Source organism: Dermacentor albipictus, chromosome 8 (genome assembly GCF_038994185.2).
Source record: "Dermacentor albipictus isolate Rhodes 1998 colony chromosome 8, USDA_Dalb.pri_finalv2, whole genome shotgun sequence".
Taxonomy (NCBI): Eukaryota; Metazoa; Arthropoda; class Arachnida; order Ixodida; family Ixodidae; genus Dermacentor; species Dermacentor albipictus.
In genome coordinates, this window is record NC_091828.1 from 57,399,457 (window position 1) to 57,422,351 (window position 22,895).

General features: G+C 46.8%; 1 protein-coding gene across 1 annotated transcript in view; it reads left to right on the forward strand.

Moving 5' to 3' along the window:
* The first annotated feature begins 8,431 nt into the window (after positions 1–8,431).
* Positions 8,432–22,895, forward strand: part of LOC139048443 (sodium-dependent multivitamin transporter-like) — a 46,893-nt gene continuing 32,429 nt past the window's right edge. The window contains exons 1-5 of the mRNA XM_070522831.1: positions 8,432–8,543; positions 15,978–16,087; positions 16,164–16,267; positions 16,541–16,608; positions 18,341–18,427. Coding sequence (XP_070378932.1) covers positions 16,561–16,608; positions 18,341–18,427 — 135 coding nt within the window. The 5' untranslated portion in view covers positions 8,432–8,543; positions 15,978–16,087; positions 16,164–16,267; positions 16,541–16,560. The remainder of the gene's footprint in view (positions 8,544–15,977; positions 16,088–16,163; positions 16,268–16,540; positions 16,609–18,340; positions 18,428–22,895) is intronic.

The following is a 22,895-nucleotide window of genomic DNA, read 5'->3' on the forward strand; positions in this document are numbered from 1 at the left end:
GGAGGTCCTCTCATTTCTTCGCCTTACCGGTTATTACCGAGACTTTGTGCCAAGTTATCCCGAAGTGTCAGCTACCTTCACAGAACTAACTCGCAAACTGGCACTCAACAAGCTCAGATGAGAAACGCACATCAGGAAGCCTCTGATAAACTTCGGCACTTGCTTTCTGCGCAGCCAATTCTCCGGTCCTGAGATTTAGAGCAGCCGTTTGTAGTACGTACAGACGCCTCATCAACAAGCCACGGCGCTGTCCTACTGCAACGTCAAAACGGGGTGTTACACCCGGTTACATATGCATGCCGGAAGCTACTATCCAGAGAGACACGCTACTCCACCATAGAACGGGAAGGCCTCGGCCTTGTATGGGCCATCCGAAAGTTCCACGTGTTCCCCTACGGGAAGCGTTTCGTTTTGCAAACTGCTCACGAACCACTTTCATACAATAATTCGGCAAAGCATGTCAACAACAGAGTGCTCCGCGGGAGTTTGCTCGTACTGAAGTATGAAGTACTGAAGTACACTGTATCAAATGCAGTGATAACATTGGTGCCGACTACCTCAGTGGGGTCTCGTGGCTTTCAAATACGATACCGACTATTGTTTCTCTATATGCTGATGTTAACACTTTTGTGTATCGTGTGTGTGTGCTTCCGAAATGCGTGAACAGTGCGAAAGACTGTGATCTTTCACATGTGCAGACAAGTGCCAGTGTAACCATTGCTCTTTCTGCAAGCCCTCTCTTCCGGGGAAAGTTGTCGAAAGAGAAGCAACTTTCTTGTGTGAGGTTTAGTGTGGTTAACCACAACGACGACGACGACGACGACCACAGTTGCGACCTGTGCGTGGCGTCGTGGACAAAAGATAGCACGAAGTGGCCGCGGCAGGGAAAGAAAAGAAAAAAGAGGAGGTGGCAAGCTCGAGGGCAGCGGAGGCAGGGAAAAGAAGACTGGTTCGACACGGCGTTCGAGCAGCCGGGTTTCTAGAGGGCTACCCGGGCGAACCGCTCGGCAGCCTCCTGACTGTTCACATTCCTGCGGGTGTCGGTGTCCAATGAGGCTACCGCCTGCGCGCGACTGTTCCCGGCCAGTACCAATGCGGTTCGACTTGATCTATATCCTTTTCTGAACGTTCGGGCCGCCACCACCGCTCACCCAGTACTTTCGCAAGTCAACGCGCTACGTCCTGTTAGGCGACCAAATCGTGCCGCCATGGGCGCGACCTGCTGAAGACGACGATGACGTGAGCGCGAGCAAGGACTTGTGGCGTAGGCACAACCAGAATGTGTAACATGTATTTGAGTAAATTTGTGACCTGGACATAATTCCGTTTTTACAATGTATGATATAGTACTTAGTAATAGTGTATGTTATTTACCAGCATAAACGTACAAGTCTCCATCCTTCAGTGCACCGCACGTCAACAAACGTGATGGTCTGCTATCTCTACATTGCGGTAACACTCGACATGTTTTTTTGTACGAGACTTAATAAGTTTTCAATTGCTTTTGCTTTTCTGGCTGTCTTTCAGCTACTTACATTTTGCGAAGTTACATGCGATGGCAGGAATTATGAATGCAGACGCAATTTTTTTTGCGTAGGCTCTTACGTGAAAACGAGGCAGGGACGTTTGTGTTTCTGGCTGCTTGGTAAAATGACATGCAAATCGTTCTAGCGTTCGTGCTTCTCCTCAAATAATCCAATTCGGCTGACGTTTCTGGCATTATGCGTTTTTATCTGTAAGTGTTCCTTTCATGTCGTTTTTATACTGTGTAGCTTCACACCCTGTCTACGCATCCGACTTTCCTTGACGCAGTCATTCTGTGGCACCCCTCCCATACAAATTTGTGAAAGAGAGGTGGCTACTGCAAATCTTCTAAAAGCGTTTTGGTCAACGCGTACACGCTAATAGCTTCTTCATTGAGCTGCTTTGGAATTTCCAGTCAATTTTCGGGCTTGAGGCCACCTGGAATGCTTATGTAACAAATTTCACCGTCTCTAGAATATTGTTACGTAGGAATACGCAGACGACAAGCTATGTACAAATATATTTACAAGGAAAATACGCTGCGCTTGGCCAAGAGGCAACAGCCCGCGCTAGCTTCTAAATCGTCGTCGTCGTCTTCACACTGCTGCCCTTTCGTGATCGCACATATTGTGCCGTAGCACTACCCCCGGCTGCAAAAGCGCCGTCCCGGAGCGACTAAAGATCGGACCCGGAAGCAGTGTAGTAGGCCTTGAGCCTACTGACGTGTACGACATCACTAGATGCCACAGGAGAGGACGAGCTTGAGCCCACAGGAGCAATTTCGTAAGTCACAGGCGTCACCTGGCGCAGCACGCGGTAGGGCCCTGTGTATCGCGAAAGAAGCTTCTCGGAAAGTCCGACGTGACGAGAGGGCGACCACAGGAGCACGAGCGCACCAGGTGAAAACTGTACGTCACGATGGCGGGCGTTGTACTGACACTGCTGAGTGGTCTGTGAGGCCGTAAGTCGAGCACGGGCAAGCTGGCGTGCATGGTCGGCGAGGGCGATGGCCTCGCGCGCATACTCGCTTGTTGAGACCGCAGCAGGAGGAAGTGCCGTGTCTAGGGGCAAGGTAGGTTCGCGACCGTACAGTAGATAAAAGGGAGAAAATCCGGCGGTGTCGTGCCGGGAAGAATTGTACGCAAATGTTACGTAAGGGAGGGCCATGTCCCAGTCGTGGTGGTCCTTGGAAACGTACTTGGCCAGCATATCGGTAAGAGTACGGTTTAACCGCTCTGTCAGGCCATTGGTTTGAGGATGGTATGAAGTAGTCAGTTTGTGTTGAATGGAGCAGGAATGCACAATGTCAGCGATAACTTTCGAGAGGAAGTTTCGACCATGGTCAGTAAGCAGCTGTCGCGGGGCGCCATGAAGCAAAATAATGTCACGCAAGAGAAAGTCCGCGACGTCAGTGGCGCAGCTGGTAGGGAGAGCCCGAGTGATAGCGTATCGGCTGGCGTAATCAGTCGCGACGGCTACCCATTTGTTCCCAGAGGATGACGTGGGAAAGGGACCGAGCAGGTCTAATCCAACACGAAAGAACGGTTCCACAGGGACGGTGATCGGCTGGAGATGACCGGCAGGTAGCACCTGAGGTGTCTTCCGACGCTGGCAGGGATCACAGGCAGCAACATAGCGTCGAACGGAGCGAGCGAGACCAGGCCAATAGAAGCGGCGGCGGACGCGGTCGTACGTGCGGGTTGCCCCAAGATGTCCTGCAGTGGGTGCGTCATGCATCTCAAAGAGCACAGTCTGTCGTAGATGTTTTGGCACGACAAGAAGAAGATCAGGGCCCTCAGGGAGGAAGCTCCTTCGGTACAGAATGCCGCCCTGGAGGACATATCGGCGAACGGATGCGTCGGTAGGTGTAGAGCGCAGACGCTCGATGAGTACTCGCAGCGATAGGTCTCGGTACTGCTCATCGGCGATGTTAGCGAAGGTAGACACAGAGTAAATGCCGTCGGCGGTACTACTGTCGGCGTCGTCAGGCTCGTCTACCGGGTAGCGAGACAGGCAGTGAGCGTCCTTGTGTAGTCGGCCAGATTTGTAGGTGACAGAGAACGAATATTCTTGGAGGCGTAAGGCCCAGCGACCAAGTCTTCCTGAAGGTTCTTTCAATGAGCATAACCAACAAAGCGCGTGATGGTCTGTGACAACGGAAAAGGATCGGCCATATAAGTATGGGCGGAATTTCGCAACCGCCCAAACTAGGGCCAGACACTCACGCTCAGTGATGGAATAGTTGCGCTCCGCGGGTGAGAGGAGCCTGCTGGCGTAAGCGATAACACGGTCGTGGCCACGCTGGCGTTGTGCCAGTACTGCTCCAATTCCGTGACCGCTGGCATCAGTACGGACTTCGGTAGGCGCAGAAGGATCGAAATGGGCCAGAACGGGAGGCGTTGTGAGAATGTCGATTAGATGAAAGAATGCAGAGGCCTCGTTATCGCCCCACTGGAAAGGAGCGTCTTTTTTCAAAAGGTCGGTTAGTGGTCGTGCTATGGCGGCGAAATTCCTCACGAAACGGCGGAAGTACGAACAAAGGCCGATGAAGCTGCGCACATCCTTGACACACTTCGGAACAGGGAAGTGCGTAACAGCATGGATCTTGCCTGGGTCCGGTTGCAGTCCGTTCGCGTCAACGAGATGTCCAAGGACGGTAATCTGGCGACGGCCGAAGTGGCACTTCGATGCGTTGAGTTGCAGACCGGCTCGCCGAAAAACGTCCAGGACTGCTGAGAGGCGCTCGAGGTGCGTAGCGAACGTTGGGGAGAATACGATAACGTCGTCCAAGTAGCACAAGCACGTGGACCATTTGAAACCGTGAAGAAGGGAGTCCATCATGCGTTCAAAAGTGGCAGGAGCGTTACATAGGCCGAACGGCATCACCTTGAATTGATAAAGGCCGTCGGGTGTTACAAAGGCAGTCTTCTCGCGGTCGAGATCGTCCACGGCAATCTGCCAATAGCCGGAGCGAAGGTCAATAGAGGAGAAATAGCGAGCACCGTGGAGGCAGTCAAGGGCGTCATCAATCCGAGGTAGGGGATACACGTCCTTTTTGGTAACCCTGTTAAGGTGCCGATAATCCACGCAAAAGCGCCATGAGCCATTCTTCTTTTTTACCAGCACAACCGGTGACGCCCAAGGACTACATGACGGTTCAATAATGTTCTTGGCAAGCATTTTGCCAACTTCTGCGCGAATAACTTGACGCTCAGCTGGTGACACTCGATACGGGCGGCGATGAATAGGAGGGGCATCGCCGGTATTAATGCGATGTTTGACAGCTGTAGTTTGGGCTAAAGGACGATCGTTAAAGTCAAAAATATCGTGGTAGGAAAACAGAACGCGGTAGAGGTCACGAGCGTGCTCGGAGGGCAAGTCGGGGGCAATCAGTTTCCGTAAGTCAGCGATGGTACAATTTGTCAACTGCGATGGGAGAGGAGTATCGGATGAAGTGTCGTCTACTGCAATGGATGCTACTGAGTGATCCTCGAATGAACAAAGCTGGGCCAAAGACATTCCACGTGGCAGCACTTGTGTCGTCAAGCCAAAGTTGACCACTGGCAGGCAGACGCAATTCGCCGTAATAGATAAAACTGTATGGGGTACTGTGATCCCGTGTGTGAGGAGGACGTCTGGCATAGGAGCCGCGATGTAGTGACCGTCGGGGACTGGTGGGGATGACACTAGGTCAACGTAGGTCAGTGCCGAAGGTGGCAAGCGAACGAAGTCGGCGGAACTGAGGCGACTGGGGTGTGGTTCAGCAGGATCCAGAACAGGCAGGTCAAGGCGGAGAGTACTGGCGGAACAATCTATGAGAGCAGAATGTGCGGAGAGGAAGTCTAAGCCGAGGATAATGTCGTGGGGACAGTGGGCGATGACTGTGAATAGCACGATTGTTGAGCGATCGGCGAAGGAGACGCGGGCGGTACACATACCAATGACGGGGGCTGTTCCGCCATCGGCGACACGGACAACAGGCGTCGTGGCGGGCGTGATAATTTTCCTGAGCCGGTTACGAAGGTCAGCGCTCATTACGGACAAATTCGCCCCAGTGTCTATGAGAGCAGACACAGAAACACCGTCGACTTGCACGGCAAGAAGGTTCAGATGAGTGGGCAAAGTCAGTGGAGGATTTGGCGGCGTAGGGGGCAATGCAGCGTCACCTCGAGGCGCTGCATCGTCTAGTTTTCCGGCTGGGAGCGGCGTCCGAAGGGAGTCGGCGAATAGGAGCGACGGGGCTGGGGAGAGCGAGATTGTCGTGGTTGGGGCGAAGGCGAACGAGAACAGGGGCGGTTCGTTGCAGGAGAATCAGTGGCGGCATTATCGGAGCGTGCGGCATAGGGACGAGAAGGGCCACCTGAGGGGCGAGAGTAGGCAGTATAAGTAGACCGGATCGGGGAACTCCAGCGACTACGACAGTGCCGAGAAATGTGCCCGATGCGATGGCAGTGGAAACAAATAGGCTTGTCGTCAGCAGTGCGCCATTTAGATGGGTTGCGGAAACGTGGTGGGTAAGAAGATGCGGGACGGGACGAAATCGAAGAAGCCGGGCGGGTATCAGGGCGATGGGCCGAGCAGATGGTGTGAAGACCCATGTTTTCAAACTCCTGGCGGACAACTGCCTGGATCAGTGAGACCGTGACTGCAGATGTGGTGGTGGGACTGGAGTCGAAGGCAGCCGGATAGGCGGCCTCGATCTCACGCCGGACGATCCTGGTAACATCGGCACTGTTGTTGGGACGAGGAGCGTCGGCACAGGAAGATGTCGCTGGGGTGTTGGGCAGACGGGCAAACTGCTGGTCAATACGTCGGCTTTTGGCGAGTTCCAGGCGGCGGCACTCTTTTATAACAGCATCCACCGTGGCTACGTTGTTGCAAACGAGCAAGTTGAAGGCGTCATCGGCAATGCATTTGAGGATGTTGGAAACCTTGTCTGACTCAGTCATGTGGGTGTCAACTTTGCGGCATGGAGCCAAGACGTCCTGAATGTACGTGACGTAGGGCTCCGTTGACGTCTGCACACGACCGGAAAGCGCCTTCTGCGCGGCAAGTTGGTGACCGTAGGGGTTGCCGAACAAGTCTCGAAGCTTTTGCTTAAGCTAATCCCAACAGGTCAGCTCATCTTCGTGCGTCCGATACCAAACTCGAGGTGTGCCACCGAGGTAAAAGACGACGTTGGCGAGCATGATAGTTGGGTCCCACCGGTTATTGCGGCTGACGTGTTCGTAAAGGCTGATCCAGTCCTCGACGTCTTCCCCATCTTTTGCCGAGAATACGCCAGGATCACGGGGAGCGGAGAGGGTGATGTAGGTCGTCGAAGTGGCAGCAGGTGTCGGAGCCGGTGGAGTCGGGTTGGCGTCGCCGGGAGCCATGAAGGTAGGCTCGACGTACCGTCCACTGCGAAGCTCCGTGACGAGGTACAGGGAACGTCCACCTCCACCAAATATGTTACGTAGGAAGACGCAGACGACAAGCTATGTACAAATATATTTACAAGGAAAATACGCTGCGCTTGGCCAAGAGGCAACAGCCCGCGCTAGCTTCTAAATCGTCGTCGTCGTCTTCACACTGCTGGCCTTTCGTGATCGCACATATTGTGCCGTAGCAATATTTTTCAGTCTTTTCTTTACTTTTTTAATAGAAATCTGTTCCTTGCAGGTGTGTCACTACATTCAATACTTAATCATCCTTCCCGATTGCCTTGGGCCCACCTAAAAGGCTACTACTGCCCGCGTCGCGAATCGACGCCCAACTGGCATTCTTACACTATTGCTAAAATGTATACGGACACTCTCAGGCGTGTACCGCTTTCGCGGCCTACTCGTTGCACTTCTCGGTTTGTGTCAGTGACCCTAACGTTCATCTCCTTAGATAGCGTTCAAATTTCCCAGTTTACTGCAAGCACCGCCCCTTTAATTGCATACTTCTGCCTTTCAACCTCTGGCACCGTGCACACTTGAATTTCAAACTTGGAACAAGAGAAAGCTGAGCTAGATGGTCAGGATTCATAATGCAAAGAAGGGGCAAGGCGTGCTGACATGGACGCAAGAGAAGTGGACAACATGGTGTTCGTGTTGTCCACTTCTCTTGTGCCCGTGTCTGCACGCCTTACCCCTTGTTTGCATCCTGGAATTTGAACTTCCTTTGAAACATTTCGAACGTCGGTAACCCCTTTGGCTATCTGCTTAGCGATTCCTCAGTGCATTCTAGAATGAGGACGCATCTACAAAGCTTCGCTTATATGACAAGCATGTTTATTCTCTCTTTCTCTCTCTCTGTCCCCGACTTTGCAGCAAGTCTATCACTCCGCCCATCATCACCACTAGGTGTCTCTCCTCGATTTTCTATATGGCTTTCCTAATAGGTTTCCCCGAAAGCGTGATAATCTGCACTCATACGCCTGCCCCTACCATTTCTGTAATCACAGGTTCTACCTTACGCATGCTTGAATCATAAACAAAGACAACTCGACGCTCTTCTTCCTCCTCGCTGGCTGCAGAAAGTTGCACCTGCACCTAATTTCTCGTTTATTTCTCGAATAAATTAAGTCGTTCCTGCACAATGATGTAAAATTTCTTGAGTAGGCGCAATGAGCAATCGAATTTTTAAAAAAAATTATTTTCTAAGTATGTGACCCTGAGTGTTAAAAATATACTTGGTGTAAAAAAATCAGTATGAAATATTCTAGCTTCAGGTTTTACAAGGAAGGATCGATATGCTCATTAGTCAATTACTGTAATGATACAAATATAGGAATGAAATCGATTTTGTTAAGCACGAGACTTTTAGCACGTACTGGTGAAGAATAAAAGTTTACGCGTGCCATCTTCAAAGTAAAACTCATAGAAGGCAAAACTCTGAAGCGCTTGCTATACGTGTTTTCCAGGAACGCGATTACCAGTTCAGTCCTTTTATGTTTGGTTTATGCAACACTCTTTTCAATGGGCCTGGCACTGACGATATGGTTTCGAGGCTGTGATCCAGTGTTACTGGGAGCGGTTGATCGCATTGAACAAGTGAGTATTTTACGCATTTTCTTCGAAAATATTTGTCATTCCAATGCGCGATACGGCGCTGGGCCAGTTCGTCAACTGCATAAGCGTCCATATTAACCGTTTCTCAATGAATAATTATCCTTGTGTTGAGGCGGCAAGGCGCGTCGAGGTGTGGCAATATATAAACACAAGACGCTCACACCAGCATGCATTCACGTAAATGACAATTTGGCTTATATTCGGTAAATATCAAACAACCTTGTTTTAAACAGTTCCATTTGGTGCGCGCGAACAAAAATTCCATGGCCGCCACGCGTACTTGGCTTCCCTCATATCATCAAGCCAGCATACTTTCGCGGTTTGCACCACGTTTCGCTGCGTAGCAAAGACGCTCCTGTTCCGCGCGAAGCTCATCTTGGGCCGAGGTGTGTTCGACGCTGAGTGCACGCTTTGGAGCCATTTTGCTGGCGCGTGTATACGCGCTCATTATGCATACGTGGCCAGCATGCTGTTGAGAAGCCAGCTCCAAGCGCTCTCTGCAATATAAGGACGATTGTAACGCTCACACTATCACAGCCCAGCACGCGACCTCCACAGCCCAACGCGAGCATTTCTGTCACATAGCAAAGCAAGAACACCATGTCCGATAGGCATAAACTGTGAACGCTGCCGCGGCGGCGCCGGCCAACATGCGCGGCGGCGAGCGCCATCTCGGGGTGTTGAAAGAAACCCAGTGGCGCTTGCGACCAAGACCATAACAGCAGCAGCAGTACCCCAAAACTCGGGAGAAGAAGCAAAAGAAGCTTCGTTTTAAAAAAATCATACCTTGTCAAGTGTCCGTGAAAATCCAAATGAACAGCATTTCCACTTAGCACTTCTTTCTCTACTGAGCTCGTGATTTTTGCCACTTGTTTAGCAGTCGACAAGCGAGGGCATTGAAGTGCGAAGGTAATTTTTCTTTTTCACTGGAGGGCTCGTCCGTAAGTTCGCCTCCGCAGATTGATACACGAAGTATGCCTCGGCTTGATTTAGTGTTTTGGAATAGGTGTGATTGAACAATGTTAGCCGTTGGCTTTCTCCTGTTTTGTCAATAAATCAATAAAGAAAAAATTGCGCAGCATCGTGGGCGTAGATTTTCCTCAACTGTGAGCGATGGCACGGTAGCTGCTTTCGCTATAGAAAGCCGTTTTTTTGCCTTTCGTGATCGAATATTGCTCACAACCTCCAAAGATGGGTTGCAAGAAATAAATAAATGAATAAAAGCCCACGAGGAGCTTACATGTGTAGTTCATACCTATGATTTCAACGCCGGCAGTGCTTGGTGGATAGAAGAAATTGTGCTTGTACATCTTAATCAAAATCGGCGGTCACATCAGCTCCAGCAAGCCATCCCTCTAATATTGGGAACTTCAATAGCGCTAGAAAGACAGCGACAGACATGGAAATGACAGCATGCGGCGCTAATTTGTAACAGTTGGAAGTTAGCGCCGAGTGTCGTCATTTCTATGCCTGCTCCTTTCTTTTTAGCGCGATTCAGGTTCTTAGTATGACAAACCAAGCAGTACGAATAAACGCCTGCCTCTAATAACAGCGCGCCAAACGGGCGACGAACATGCAAGAGCGATACGCAGCTCCTTTGCTATGCTCGTCACTCGTTTTACATGCCGATATTGTTTGAATTTCAATACAATCCTTATTTAAGACAGCCGCTGTCCAGGAGCCTGGGACTAAATACATCATACCTGCTTGACGTAATCCCTGGCCCCTATCGACAATCTTGCGATATAAATCGAGAAACTCTCAAGGTGACATACAACAGCAGTGATAATAGCGTAGCTATATGTCAGAAATCAACACGTTCTTACTAACAGTACGCAGATACACAGGAAGAGACTGTGGTAACAAGTGTGAAAGTAACAAATGATTAACAAGATTAACAAGTAATTATGTAAAAAAATATACAGGTAACTATGAATAACCTACTATCCCGAATGTATTTTGTATTGGCGGCGAGAAATTGCGGAGTCTACATCTGTCGAAAGCGCCTCCCTTGCGTAGTATGAGGGATCACGCGGCGCGCTCCTCATTGGTTTCGCTTACGGCGCTCAATAAAAACACCACGCGTCAGCCCTCCTGGACATTTATGTAGGTACTCTCAAAAGGAGGGAAGTTTTTGACTGTCTATCTAATAATCTTGGGCAAACTGAAAGCACAGAATCGTTTACAGACGCTATCTCTTTACCGAATACGTACAGTGAACGCCACTGCGCGCGGTCGCCGCGATGGAGTCTCCCAAAATGGTTTCTTTCTTGAAAGGTAGCCAAACGCTGAGAGCAAACTATGTGATACGTGTTCCTATAGTGGGCTGTCTGTATAACCAAATGGGGCATAACAGAATGAAGCCTCAATCTAGCAATCGGACGGGTTCGCAGCGACTGACTGCGCGTCTGCATGCATGTCAGCGCACAATGTTTTGCTTTCGCTGTGAGCGCATTTTCGCACCATGCCGGGAGCTTTATGTGCAGCATATGGGCATATGATATTACACTCGAGCAACCATTGTTGCACGGACGCTATCAGAACTGTTCAAAAATAATTCCGTTATACAGGCTTCGATACCTACGGTGACTGTGATGTGCCGTTGCGATGATTCAATCTTTTTTTTGTCTTCTAAATTCTTGCACACTTCAATATTATTTCTCAAGTTTCGTCGCACTGTATGTCTATCGGTCTTCTCAGCGTGCGATTTCCCTCTGCTTCTTTTTCGTAATCGAGTGCTTTAATTCCTAACCCAAACATGACCATATGCGGTGCCTTTTTTTATTGTGCGTCTTACCGCTTCCTTTCCGTTCCAGTGAACTTGCCAGTATCTAGCATCACCAAGTTCATAGACCAAACCATCATGGCATTAGCCGGGCAGCGGGCACGGGCGAGCGTCTCAGTGCGCCTTTTCTGCTACTCACCGAACATCGCGCAGTGCCGGCGCCATAGCAGAAATCTTCCTCGCGTCTGTGCTTGCTGCATACCCGAGTTGTGGCCGATGACTGCCTGCCGGTTCTAAGTTTCGCCAGCCAAGCTTCACGCAGCTCCTTGCCCTGCGGCTACGTGTGAATAAAGCTGATACCGGGCTCCGTTGCGTACGTCCGGCACGGCGGCACCGAGGAGCAGCCTACCATGATGCACGCCTCCAAAGCCAGCCACTACCTACTATAGTACTTTCAAATGTTGTCAAGCAGACACCCAAGGCGGTAAAGCCTCACCACTTAATCAGAACCGCGGCGCAGCTGGGACTTTAAACTTTCGTTTTCAGCTCGCTTCGGCGCTTGCGAAGCAGCAGACGCGGCCGCTGTGCCAACGTGATCCCTCATGCCACGTCACGCCGACGGTGGCGCTAGCTTTTCCAGTGGTGGAGCTCGCCCCTAATACTGAAGTCCTCACACGATGTCCCGTCCTTGGGCAGTTTTTTCACAATAATACATGTGCTAACCAGCCCAGGTGAACACAATCTTGAACCCAATAGTGGGTTTCCGTAATACAAAGGCCTTGCTGTCTCAGAAATCTCCTGTTGTCTTTGCCTGACGCTATTGATTCATTAGGTTTACCGCCTCAAATCAGCGCACGGCTAGAGAACGAGAGAGAGAGAGAGAGAGAGAGGCGCAGTGGTGGATGCTGGGTAAATTTTCAGCACCTGGGGTTTTTCGTCGTGCACCAACATCTGGTTGTGCAAGCTTCCATTCAGCAGCCTCCATCGGAATGCGGTCTATTTCTAGAAATGATATCTGTGATGGTTGACTGTAGTTCATGTAGAAAAGAAAGTTAAAAATAGTCAACTTTTCTTCTTGCTTATTGGAAACGTTCGCCGTAGTGTTCACACGTATAGCGCAATAAACAAATAGAGTGAACAATTCAAATCAGAGCTGTTGCTGCATTTATTCATCAAGGTTATGCCAACGATGACTGAAACTGAAGGTAACCTTGCGCAAGCACGCATCTGCAGGCGCCATGTTGACGTTACTTCAAGTAATCAATTACAGACAAAAATAATGTTTGCTAATTTATGTGCCTGCCTTCGAGTTCTGCCATACTACGTTTAATAAAATACTACTATTTACCACGATACATTTATTGTTGTTAAACAACATCCATTAGACAAGTTTAGTGAAACGTTTAAAGAAAAGCTATTGATATTTGTAATCTTCAAACAAACTATCTTGATACTCGCCATGACGGCCAAAAATGAAGCTGAGCTTGTTAAAACACAGAGCTGCGTTCTGTTGAAGTGAATTCAAGAATTAATTTTTGACGACGAAAAACGCTTCGTTCTTTCATTTCTCGAGCCTGTTTTCAGATTTTGCCGTACTACATTACCACTCATCTTGTGCAAATTCCTGGATTTGTCGGTATTTTTCTCGCGGGTGTGGTCTGTGCTGCAACCAGGTAATACTGAAAATTGTTCATATGCTGATATTGCCTTCCCACTAATGCCGGAGTTAGAGATGAGACAAAGGTATGCATCGTTGCAGATAGAAATACTAGCCTAGAGAAACAGCTGTGCTACGGATAATATGAGTGCTAACGCTTTTTTTTTAGGTAATCAGCGCTATCACCTTCCCTACGACGATACACAGTGTGCCGCTTAGAAAGCTAATTTGTCTGCAAAATCACAATGCACATGAGCTTTTAAAGCTTCACTAAGAGAGGTTTTCTGGGGCATGAATTTCAATGATGCTAAAATTGACAGCACTATAAATGTTCTCCTAAAGCTTGTTTGAAAGGTTCTGTGAAGTCTGAGTCACAGCGAATGACTCACATCATTGCCCATAATGCTTGATAGTTGCTCACTCACTGACGGTACATGAGGTTTCTCCACTGAAAAAAGAAGAAAAATTCAATATGCATATCGTTGACACTGCAGAAACAAGAATTACATGCAGTAATTTAACGCTTATTGTAACACTCGACACACGATGCTGTAACCTCCAAACGGAATGTGATTTAATCTTAGGAACATTAAACAGAAAAATAAGTTGCGTAGTGTTAGTAATCAGAGGTTCTACAATACCAAAAATGTGACTCTTATTGTGGAAGGATTCTTCATAAGCCAGAAATGACGTAAAAGACGAATGGCGAGTGGCGCCACCACCTTGAAATTCCCGCACCAGCTTGGATCCAGTGAATATTGTTTGAATAAAGATGGACGACTTTGTACTCTAAAGGAGCCAAATACTGAGCTTAGCAGCTTTAGAAAACTTATATTGCGTCACAATGGCCTAAATACGCGAAGGTACTTTGCATTCTGTGACGTGACGTTGACGTAAAGGGGCTAGAGTTCGGGAGTGAGAGAGAGAAAGAGAGACAGAAATAAACGTTATTTAAAGAGCAGACAACCTTGTCGTCCTCAGGTGGCCGAGAGTTCTGCTTTCATTTTCTTATTTGTTAGTCAAGATTTTCGAGCAAGCTTTATAAATAAGAGAGTTTCGGTAGAGTGCTTTATCAGCCTGAATTGTTCTAGTGCTTCTCTGTATTATCACTTTAAAAAAACGTCTTAAGAGAAAGCTTTAGCTCGGGCCTAACTCCGACGCGGCCAATTCATGCAAATACGTGTAAAACGCAATAACGTTTTTCTGAGAACACCTGCACCGATATTAATGAAATTTGTTGCATTTGAGAGGAACAGTTAAATTGTAATGTCTGTTCCAAGGCGATTTCCGATATGGGGCCTGAATTTTGTTACAAAAAGTTTCAAAAAATTCGAAAGTTGGAAAAGAATAGAAGTACGAAGTTTACAAATTAATAGCTCTGCATCAAGAACAAATATCGCGAGGCTGTAAACGGCATCCTTTAGATAATTGAAAGCGGACAAATTCGACATGTCATTTTATGTCTTACGTGAATTTGTTACGTGGTGTACGAGGGTTCTGCAAAATCTGTATTTCCATGTAGCTAAATGTTTTTGAATTCATGTGTAACATGTGAATTTTGTCCGCTTTAGCTATGCTATTAGATGGAAGTCACAGAACTGTGGTATCATTTACCATTGCTGAGTTAGAGTTGTAAACTTGATAGTTTAGTTTCCTGAAAATTTTGATTTTCGCAAATTTTTAATAAAGCATTGACGACCTAGTTTAAAAGTTCGAAACTAACACTCACTAGACTTTCAGTTTTCCTTTTATATACGACAAACCTCGCCAAATTAGGTGCAGTCGTTGCCGAGAAAAGCAAATTCTTCTTTAACTTGCACTTAGATAGGAGCACCCCAGCAAACGCTTCCTCTTAAAACGCATGCGAAGTGCCGTCGCAATACGGCCATATATTTAGAAAAAATCGTACTGCTCTGTGATTTACGCTTTCTCCTTCTTGCTATCCACATCATTATAAACAGTGCAGCTTTTTAACCGCAACAATCAACCCTCACGTTGTTACTATTTCTTCACATCAGAGCTTGGCTATTTCTTTCTGGCTGTCAAGCGACAACATGCGCTAGAGCCTGGAATTGTGGCAGCATTGCAATGTGGTTTAGAAGTAATGGCATAATATCGTTATTCCCACTTTCTTTGTACAACTACAATTCCATAGCTCAATCGAACTTCGCAAAGCAAAGGGATTGTTGATTTCTATTTGGGTACTTATGATTCAGAACAATTTAACTCGATGCATTAGTCTCAGATGCTGAAACAGCTAGGTTCGAGATCTCGACCATTTGCGGTCTTTAATCGAACTTTCCCTGCCGGAATCAAACCTCTAACGTGGCTAAAGTTCTGCCGTGTGTTTCTTAAGCTAGAAGACCATCAATGTCATAGCATAAACCCCTGCCATTTCTCAGCATTCACATCTAACATATAAAGTTGTAACGGAAAGTAGCGCAATAAAACACAATCACAATGGAGAGTGAGTATATCAAAATAATTGTAAAGAAACTTTTCAGAGTAATTGCCATTCCTACGTAACGCTTTTGGGCCTTGATAGTACTAGCTAAACAACTCAATGGATCTTGAAAATCATTCCAATCATTCGCTCACGAGTATACTTAGAGGTGAAGGATTAAGCGAACCTGCGAACTTTACGCGAGACCACATTACGTGGCCAGCAGATGGAAAGAAGCGCCTGGCATTATATGTGCAACGGCATGAAATCACGTGATCGTAAGTCCTGTGCGTTCCGATCTTCAAATACACAGGGGAGTGTGCCTGCGTCTTTCCACGCAAAAAGAAAGCCCCTAGGCATTTCGTCTACAATGCAAAACACACTTTCTACAAAAAAAAAGAATTATGAAAGTGTCTCACTTTTTGCTACTTCTTCCTGTTCTGCTTTGTGTACGAAACATCTGCAGTTGAACATCTGCAATTCTGTGCTCCTGATGGTATTAGCGACTGACCAAACGTTCATGAATTTACATAACAAGCGGGTTGGTTGCCCGGGAAGGATATCAATGTTTTTTTCTTTCTTGTTTTTCAGTACAACATCGTCCACGATTAATTCGCAAGCGGCTATTCTCTACGTGGATGTGATTGCGCCTCGGTGGAAGGATTCCACACGTCACGTACTCTTGATTACACGCTGCACGGGTAACAGTGCTTTTCACACGGCCGACTATACCTTTTGTGGTGCTGTATAAAGGAGCGTTTTTTTTTTAATATACAGGCGGGAAATCACTGCGACAAGAATGTTTTATATTTTTTTAATGTGAAGCCAGCAGCTAAGTTCCAAGCCGCGCGTCATTTTTCTCCAGTGCGTGCATTGCGCCGGTGAGTATCTTTGAGTGGAAAGCGGTTTAGAGCACATTTTATAGCCCATATTTAGAGTAGAAATCGAGAATGCCGAAAAAAACCGTAGCTCATTGTGCTACAAAATGAATGGCGGTGCTTTGCCACGTTTTAACGCTTTTAGCGGCACTGGCACTATTTTAACGCCAATGAATTGGAATACTTCTTGCACTGTATATATTACGAGAAGTTTAAAGATAATACTTACAACAATATTGGTATGATTATATAAAATATTTATTTTTATTTTTGCAGCCCTGGGTTTAGGCATAACCATGACAGTGTACAGTATGCTGTGCGTATATATGGGATCATTGAGTAGGGTGAGTATGTCTCGTGAGAATATACAGTCGCGGACAGAATAAAATGGACCACGGGATCTCCGAAAACGTTCAATTCCCGAGCAGCCTGGAGCAGTAACCAGTAAAACTGCCCACGACAACGTTGTTAGCATATTCTAGTCGAGGTCCAAAATGCAAAAACCAGATTGCGTTGTGATGCTGCGGAGATATTCAGCTTTTTCTTAGATTTCATGGCCCATAATATTCTGTCCGCGACTGTACGTCTTCTATGATCATTCTGCACTGCGCACCTTGCTCTGATCAGCTGAAATTTATTCTCCGAATCAAAGTGGCATAGCAAGTTCCTGGACAGCATGTGCTGCTCATTACACACAACCATTATCATGTGGCATAATCATTAACAAGTGAATCACATAATATGGAGAATAATGGTAGCCAAACTTAAACGACAAACTCTAGCGCATCATTTGCCGAAACCGTGGCGGGATATGTTGTTGCACAATGTAATTTGGTTACCTCGGGTATTTGAACGTGCACCGAACACATGGTGGACGGGCGCCTTTGTGAGAAAATGGCTTGAATTAGCGCGCTTATGTTGAGTCACCGCATATGTGCACTGCTGCAACAACTTTGTATGGAAGCGACGAAAATTATAACCACAGGCGGCTTGCACCAACATATAATAAAGAAAATACTAAGGAATTTAATAACGCCTTCTACTGCGGGATATGAATTTTCTAGGGGACATTTAGGAAGGCGGTCTTAAATTCGTTATCATTTTCGTTATTAAATGTTCGTGCAAGCCGCTCCTTATCAACGTTCGCAGCCTGCGTAAATGTCTCAACGGAACCCTTTCATACTGGTGTGCCCTTCATGATGAACAAGGCGGCGGTGTTGGGGCAGAAACATTGTTTTTATGAATTCCTTTGTCTTGGTCAGCGTCAATTTCCTTCATGATTCTGCGCAAAGAGGGCCTCGTCAGGAAGAAGGAAAATGTGAGCCTCCAAAGAAATCAAACGGCAGCTGTTTGTAATTGCAACGTGCACGTCGCAATCGTACCTCTAACTAATGGTTTATGCTTTGCCTACGCCTACATGCACCTGTCACGAAGGGACAATATTCAGTGCAACACTTTGTCAGCAAGCTGTTTGCGTCAGCGCTGACTGCTTTTGTGTTTGGAGCTTAGAAGTTGACTGGTAGATTTAACACCATTGGAAAATATGCATAGTCGAAGCATGGCAAATGTGTAGTTTTGTATTCTGATGAAAAATTTCACTTTATGAACGGCTGAGCAGCACAACAAACTCATGACAATTGTGCGACAAGATCCTTATTTTCAATGAAAAAAGTAGAGACAAGCTCTTTAATGCTGCAGCACACTTTCTTCAGAACAAGTGAAGATCTTATACAGCTCGCGACAGAAAAAACAAGCGACTATTATTCAACACTCCATTTTGAAAAAACTGTATTTGAGTAGCACTACACCAACGTTAATATCACTGTTATTCAGAAGGTTAAGCCAAAGGTAATCAAAACTCGATAAGAAACAGGATCAACTGAAAGACAAATGGTATCATTGTATTAGACGAGCACGAGCTTGTAGAATCATTATTTCATGTCGCGAACTTAGCGATTGCTTCAAAACAGTGTTTTATATAAAAAGCTTCCTTAGAAAAATGATGGTCCACGCGTTGAGGTATGATTTTGAGTGCCTTGCGAAGACCATATATATGTGCTTGTTTCTTCTCAATAGGTATTTCAGATGATGTACTCATGCCTAACTTCGCCTTATGTAGGATTATGCCTGCTGGCCGTGCTATTTCCTTTTGTCCACGCCAAGGTAAGTAGCTGTTATAAGCACATAACAAGTGGAGACCCGACCCCTATCTACGCCTATAATTAATTACGTTATTTGCGATACTGGACGTCTAAAGAAAGAGCTGCAAATGGAAGTCATTAAATGTTTTTGGGTAACAACTGCTACACTCAGTGTAATGTAAGCGCCTCAATGAACATTAAAAGCAAGCGTGAAATAAGATCAGAAGTGTACAGGGTGTCCCAGCTACGACGCGTCGCGTTTTATATATATATATATATATATATATATATATATATATATATATATATATATATATATATATATATATATATATATATATAACTGGACCAAAGGGAATAGCTCACTTAACTGAAAGTTCACTAAACTGAATATTCACTAGACCAACATAATACATGGCATAGACAGTCAAAAGTTTGAAGTGCAATTCATGGAGCGAAATACATGGCATCCATGGTGTTAAAAATGTGTGAAATGGAATTTGTACATATCAACAAGTACAAGGTTGACAACACTTATAATCCTACCTTTCTCACTTAGAAAAAATCTGTAATCTTCTTCTGCACTTGTACTTTTAAAGCACAGGAAGTAACAAAACTGTCCAAAGAGTCAATGTTTTGGTACCCTTCTTCTGGCACAGATTGCTATTGAGACACAGCGTCTCTCAACTTTCCAATGTACCCTACCACCTCAGCTAGAGTTATAGGGCTTGAAACTGGCTCGGCAGTTGCCTCTTCTTCGTCGCACTCTTCTTCTTCAGGACGAACACTGAAAACAATCTCCAGATTCTGCAGAAAATCACACACCACGTGGTTTGCGGTGTGACAGATCGCCGCTTTGCTCTGGCGGCGTTGTAAGCACCAGCCAGGGGCGTAGCCAGGGGGGGGGGGGGGCTTATGGGGCTTCAGCCCCCCCCCCCCGAAATTTTTTCGTGCTGTCATGTGCCGCCGACCAAAACAACTCCCGGCGCCGGAAATCATGCTCGATTTTGTCTAGAATGTCCTTAATTCACGCCCGAAAAGGCATTTTAGCGCGAACATTGCGAAATCGGGCTGGATTTCGCGGCAACGCCCATGCATCGGGAGTGACATATCGTAACGCAAGGAGCCCCACCGGGCACAAAATTTGAAGGGTGTTTTGATCGCGAGCGGGCTCGTCTCGGTATCTCGCGGAGGCCGCGAAATCTACGGAGCGCTTGGATTCCAATTCTGAAACTTTGTGGGTATAAAGTTCTCATAACATTTTGATGCGAAAGGTGCATTGACATTTCCAAAGTCGTGCTTTAGATTTTCAATTCCGGAACTGTGTGGGTTTAATGCTGTTGTAAACATTCGACGCCAAAGGTGCATCGACTTTTCTAAAGTCGTACATCGGGCCATACAACGAGACAAGCCAAATCAACAAATTATCAGACAAGTTGACAAAGCACGCAGCGAGGTCCGATGAGACAAAGCGTTATGGTGGTTCATTTGTGCCGTGAGGTCGCAAAAGAATATGAACACTTTTTTTTCACCTGCGGCAAAGCATCCATGTCAAGACACTAAAGCCACCATTGTAACTAAGTTCTGATTTCTTTTCTACCTAGACTTTTCTTCGCGAGGATATATTGAGCCTCTTTCTCTTTTTTTTTTCTTTTTTTTTCTCGCAACCCGCGGGCTGCTGATCCACCCAGAGCGCATGCGTTTTTCTCGTGCTGCATCGACAACCACGCGGCGCACTTGGATGCGCGTTTGTTTATCTCTAGCCGACTGCATTTTCACCTGGCAGGGTTTTGGACGCTTTCTGGCTAGCAGACGGGAAAGAGAAACCATGCATAATCGCTCGCCGCCAGCACTGCGGGCACTCGATTGATTGCAACGCGTTCGCTTGAGCGCAACCTCTCCGGAAAATTTTGTCTCGCCAGTGTAGGATACCGAGCAGTATGCGTATGGTTCTCTGTGGACCAAGCGTCACACGTTTTCTTCGATATTCCTTCGGTAGCCGCACTAGGTGCCCAAAGTAGGCATTCGGTTGTAGCCAACATGGTTTCCTTTGTGTTATTCAATTTCGCCGCCCCCCGCCCCACAAAAGAAAAAAAGAAGACATTGTTGCGGCGCAGCGAATTGTCGCGTGGTGAAAGTTCAATTTTGTTACTTCTTTTGCGGGAAATAATGGGCCACGGGACGCTTCAGTTGCCGGATACTACTATATTATTGGAATAGGAGCTATATGAAGACTCCAGGCGCATTCCTGCCGTTGCCCTCATGTTCCGTATAAATAAACGCCAAGGGCGATAACATCGGGACCGCGCGCCGCATGCTCTATGTGCGAGTGAAAGCCTGGGGGGGGGAGGGGGAGGGGGGAGCCGATGATGGTGGCTCAGTCTTGTGTGCGCAAGGGAGAAAAGCGGGGAGGAAGCGCGCCGCCTTTCGTCGCACGCGATACATTTTGGGAGTGGAGGGAGAGAGGGGGGTGCTGTGATCTGTGAATCTGTGGTTGCGCAACCTGTTTATTTGCCTTGTTTGACGCATTATATATAGTGACTTTTTCTTAGCAGCGTAGATTTATTAATGACTTACGCATGTACTTAAATATCTTGTTGCGAGGTTTTGTGCATATGCGCAATGAACTTTGTTTCCAGTGACAATTTTTTGCCCTGTATCAAGCTGTATCTTCGCATTTCTAATGTACGAAGGCGAATCAAATGAAAGTGAGACAACCCGCCCCGCGCAATAATGGTTTGGTTCATTATTTTCGAGGCATGCGCGTAGAACGTATGCATCTCATTTACAAGTGACATGCAGAGGTGAGGCTAAATGTTCTTTAATGCTCTAGCTCATACACTGGATTGAACATGCTTGCGTGACATAATGGACACTCCAAAAATTGAACAGCTTGGTGTCGTGATGTTTTTGACAAATGAAGATGTTTCCCAAGAAGAAAGTATTCGCCGTATCGCTGCCGTATGCGTTGAACATTGCGTTTCATTAGCCACTGTGGAGCGTTGTAGTAAACTGTTCAAAGAAGGACATGAAAGTTACAAAGACGATCCATGGCCCGGCCAAAGCCACCGTGCAATCATCCCTAACACGATTAAAAAGGCCGTGGTTGCTCAGTGGCTATGGTGTTGGGCTGCTGAGCACGAGGCCGCGGGATCGAATCCCGGTCATGGCGGCTGCATTTCGATGGAGGAGAAATGCGAAAACACTCGTGTACTTAGATTTAAGTGCTCGTCAAAGAACCCCAGATGAGGGTGACGACTGTTTGTCTGCAATTGTGACCGGGGATGACTCATGGTGCCGCTACTCTTAGCCTGAAACACTACGGCAAAGCTTACAGTGGAAGCATTTGAATTCACCACTCCCAAGGAAAACAAAGGCCGTCATTTCTGCTGGAAAATTGTTGACGTCTTTTTAGATCGTTAGGGGCCATTATTGATCCAATGTTCTAAACCTGGAGAGACTCTAAATCGTTTCAGATATTGTGAAAGGTCGGATCGGCTGCGTGTCGCAATCAAGAACAAACGACGTGGGAAATTGAGCATTGGGAACATCTTGCTTCACGACATTGCCCGTTCCCACATCGCTGATGTGGTTAATAGACCTTTTTCATCCGCGATGTGGCAGCACTGCGTTCATGACCCCAGAGAACTTCCGGTCAGACATTTACGAGAGTCAAGTTAGCCAAGAAAAAAAGAAGTATTTTGCCGCATACTACACTGCAGGCACATATTCTTGATGTTTTCAGATAAAAGAACGTACGCAATGCGTCGAATTCAGGTGCGGGCTTTTTTTTTTGTTGCACTTAACTATACCAATCATCGTCAAATACCCAACAAAGCTGGTGCCAGCTGGAGGGTCCTGTAAGTTTATAGGCTAGTGTAACTTCTGTTGCTCCTGTCGGCTTAACCGGAAGTCTTCTGGGAACCGTTCGTAAGCATGAAAAAGCTCCATACAAAACTGGCAAAGTTCAAGTGGAAAACGCTGCAACATCCTTCATGCAGCCCAGACCTGTTGCCTTGCGTCTTCCAGATTTGGTAAGATTCGATAAATCTGCTCAAGGGAACCAGATTCGTGTCGGAAGATGACGTGTAGTCATTTACAGGTGTTTGAGGCAGCAACCCAAGGAGTTTTATGAGACGGGAATTATATATATATATATATATATATATATATATATATATATATATATATATATATATATATATATATATATATATATATATATATATATATATACATATATATATATATATTGATCTCTCGGCTAATTCTATAAGGAGAAGGCCGAGCTGCAAAGTGAGCCCCCCAAGAACGAAATTTCTGGCTACGCCACTGGCACCAGCGATGTTATTTTGTTCATGGCCTCCGAGATTAGATGCTTGCTCGTATTGTGCGGGCTATCTCGGTGGCCATGCCTCGTTGCCGTTCGTTTTCCATGCCGCCGCTTTGGCCCAGGGGCGCTGTAGCGCCAGCGACGTTACATTGCCGCT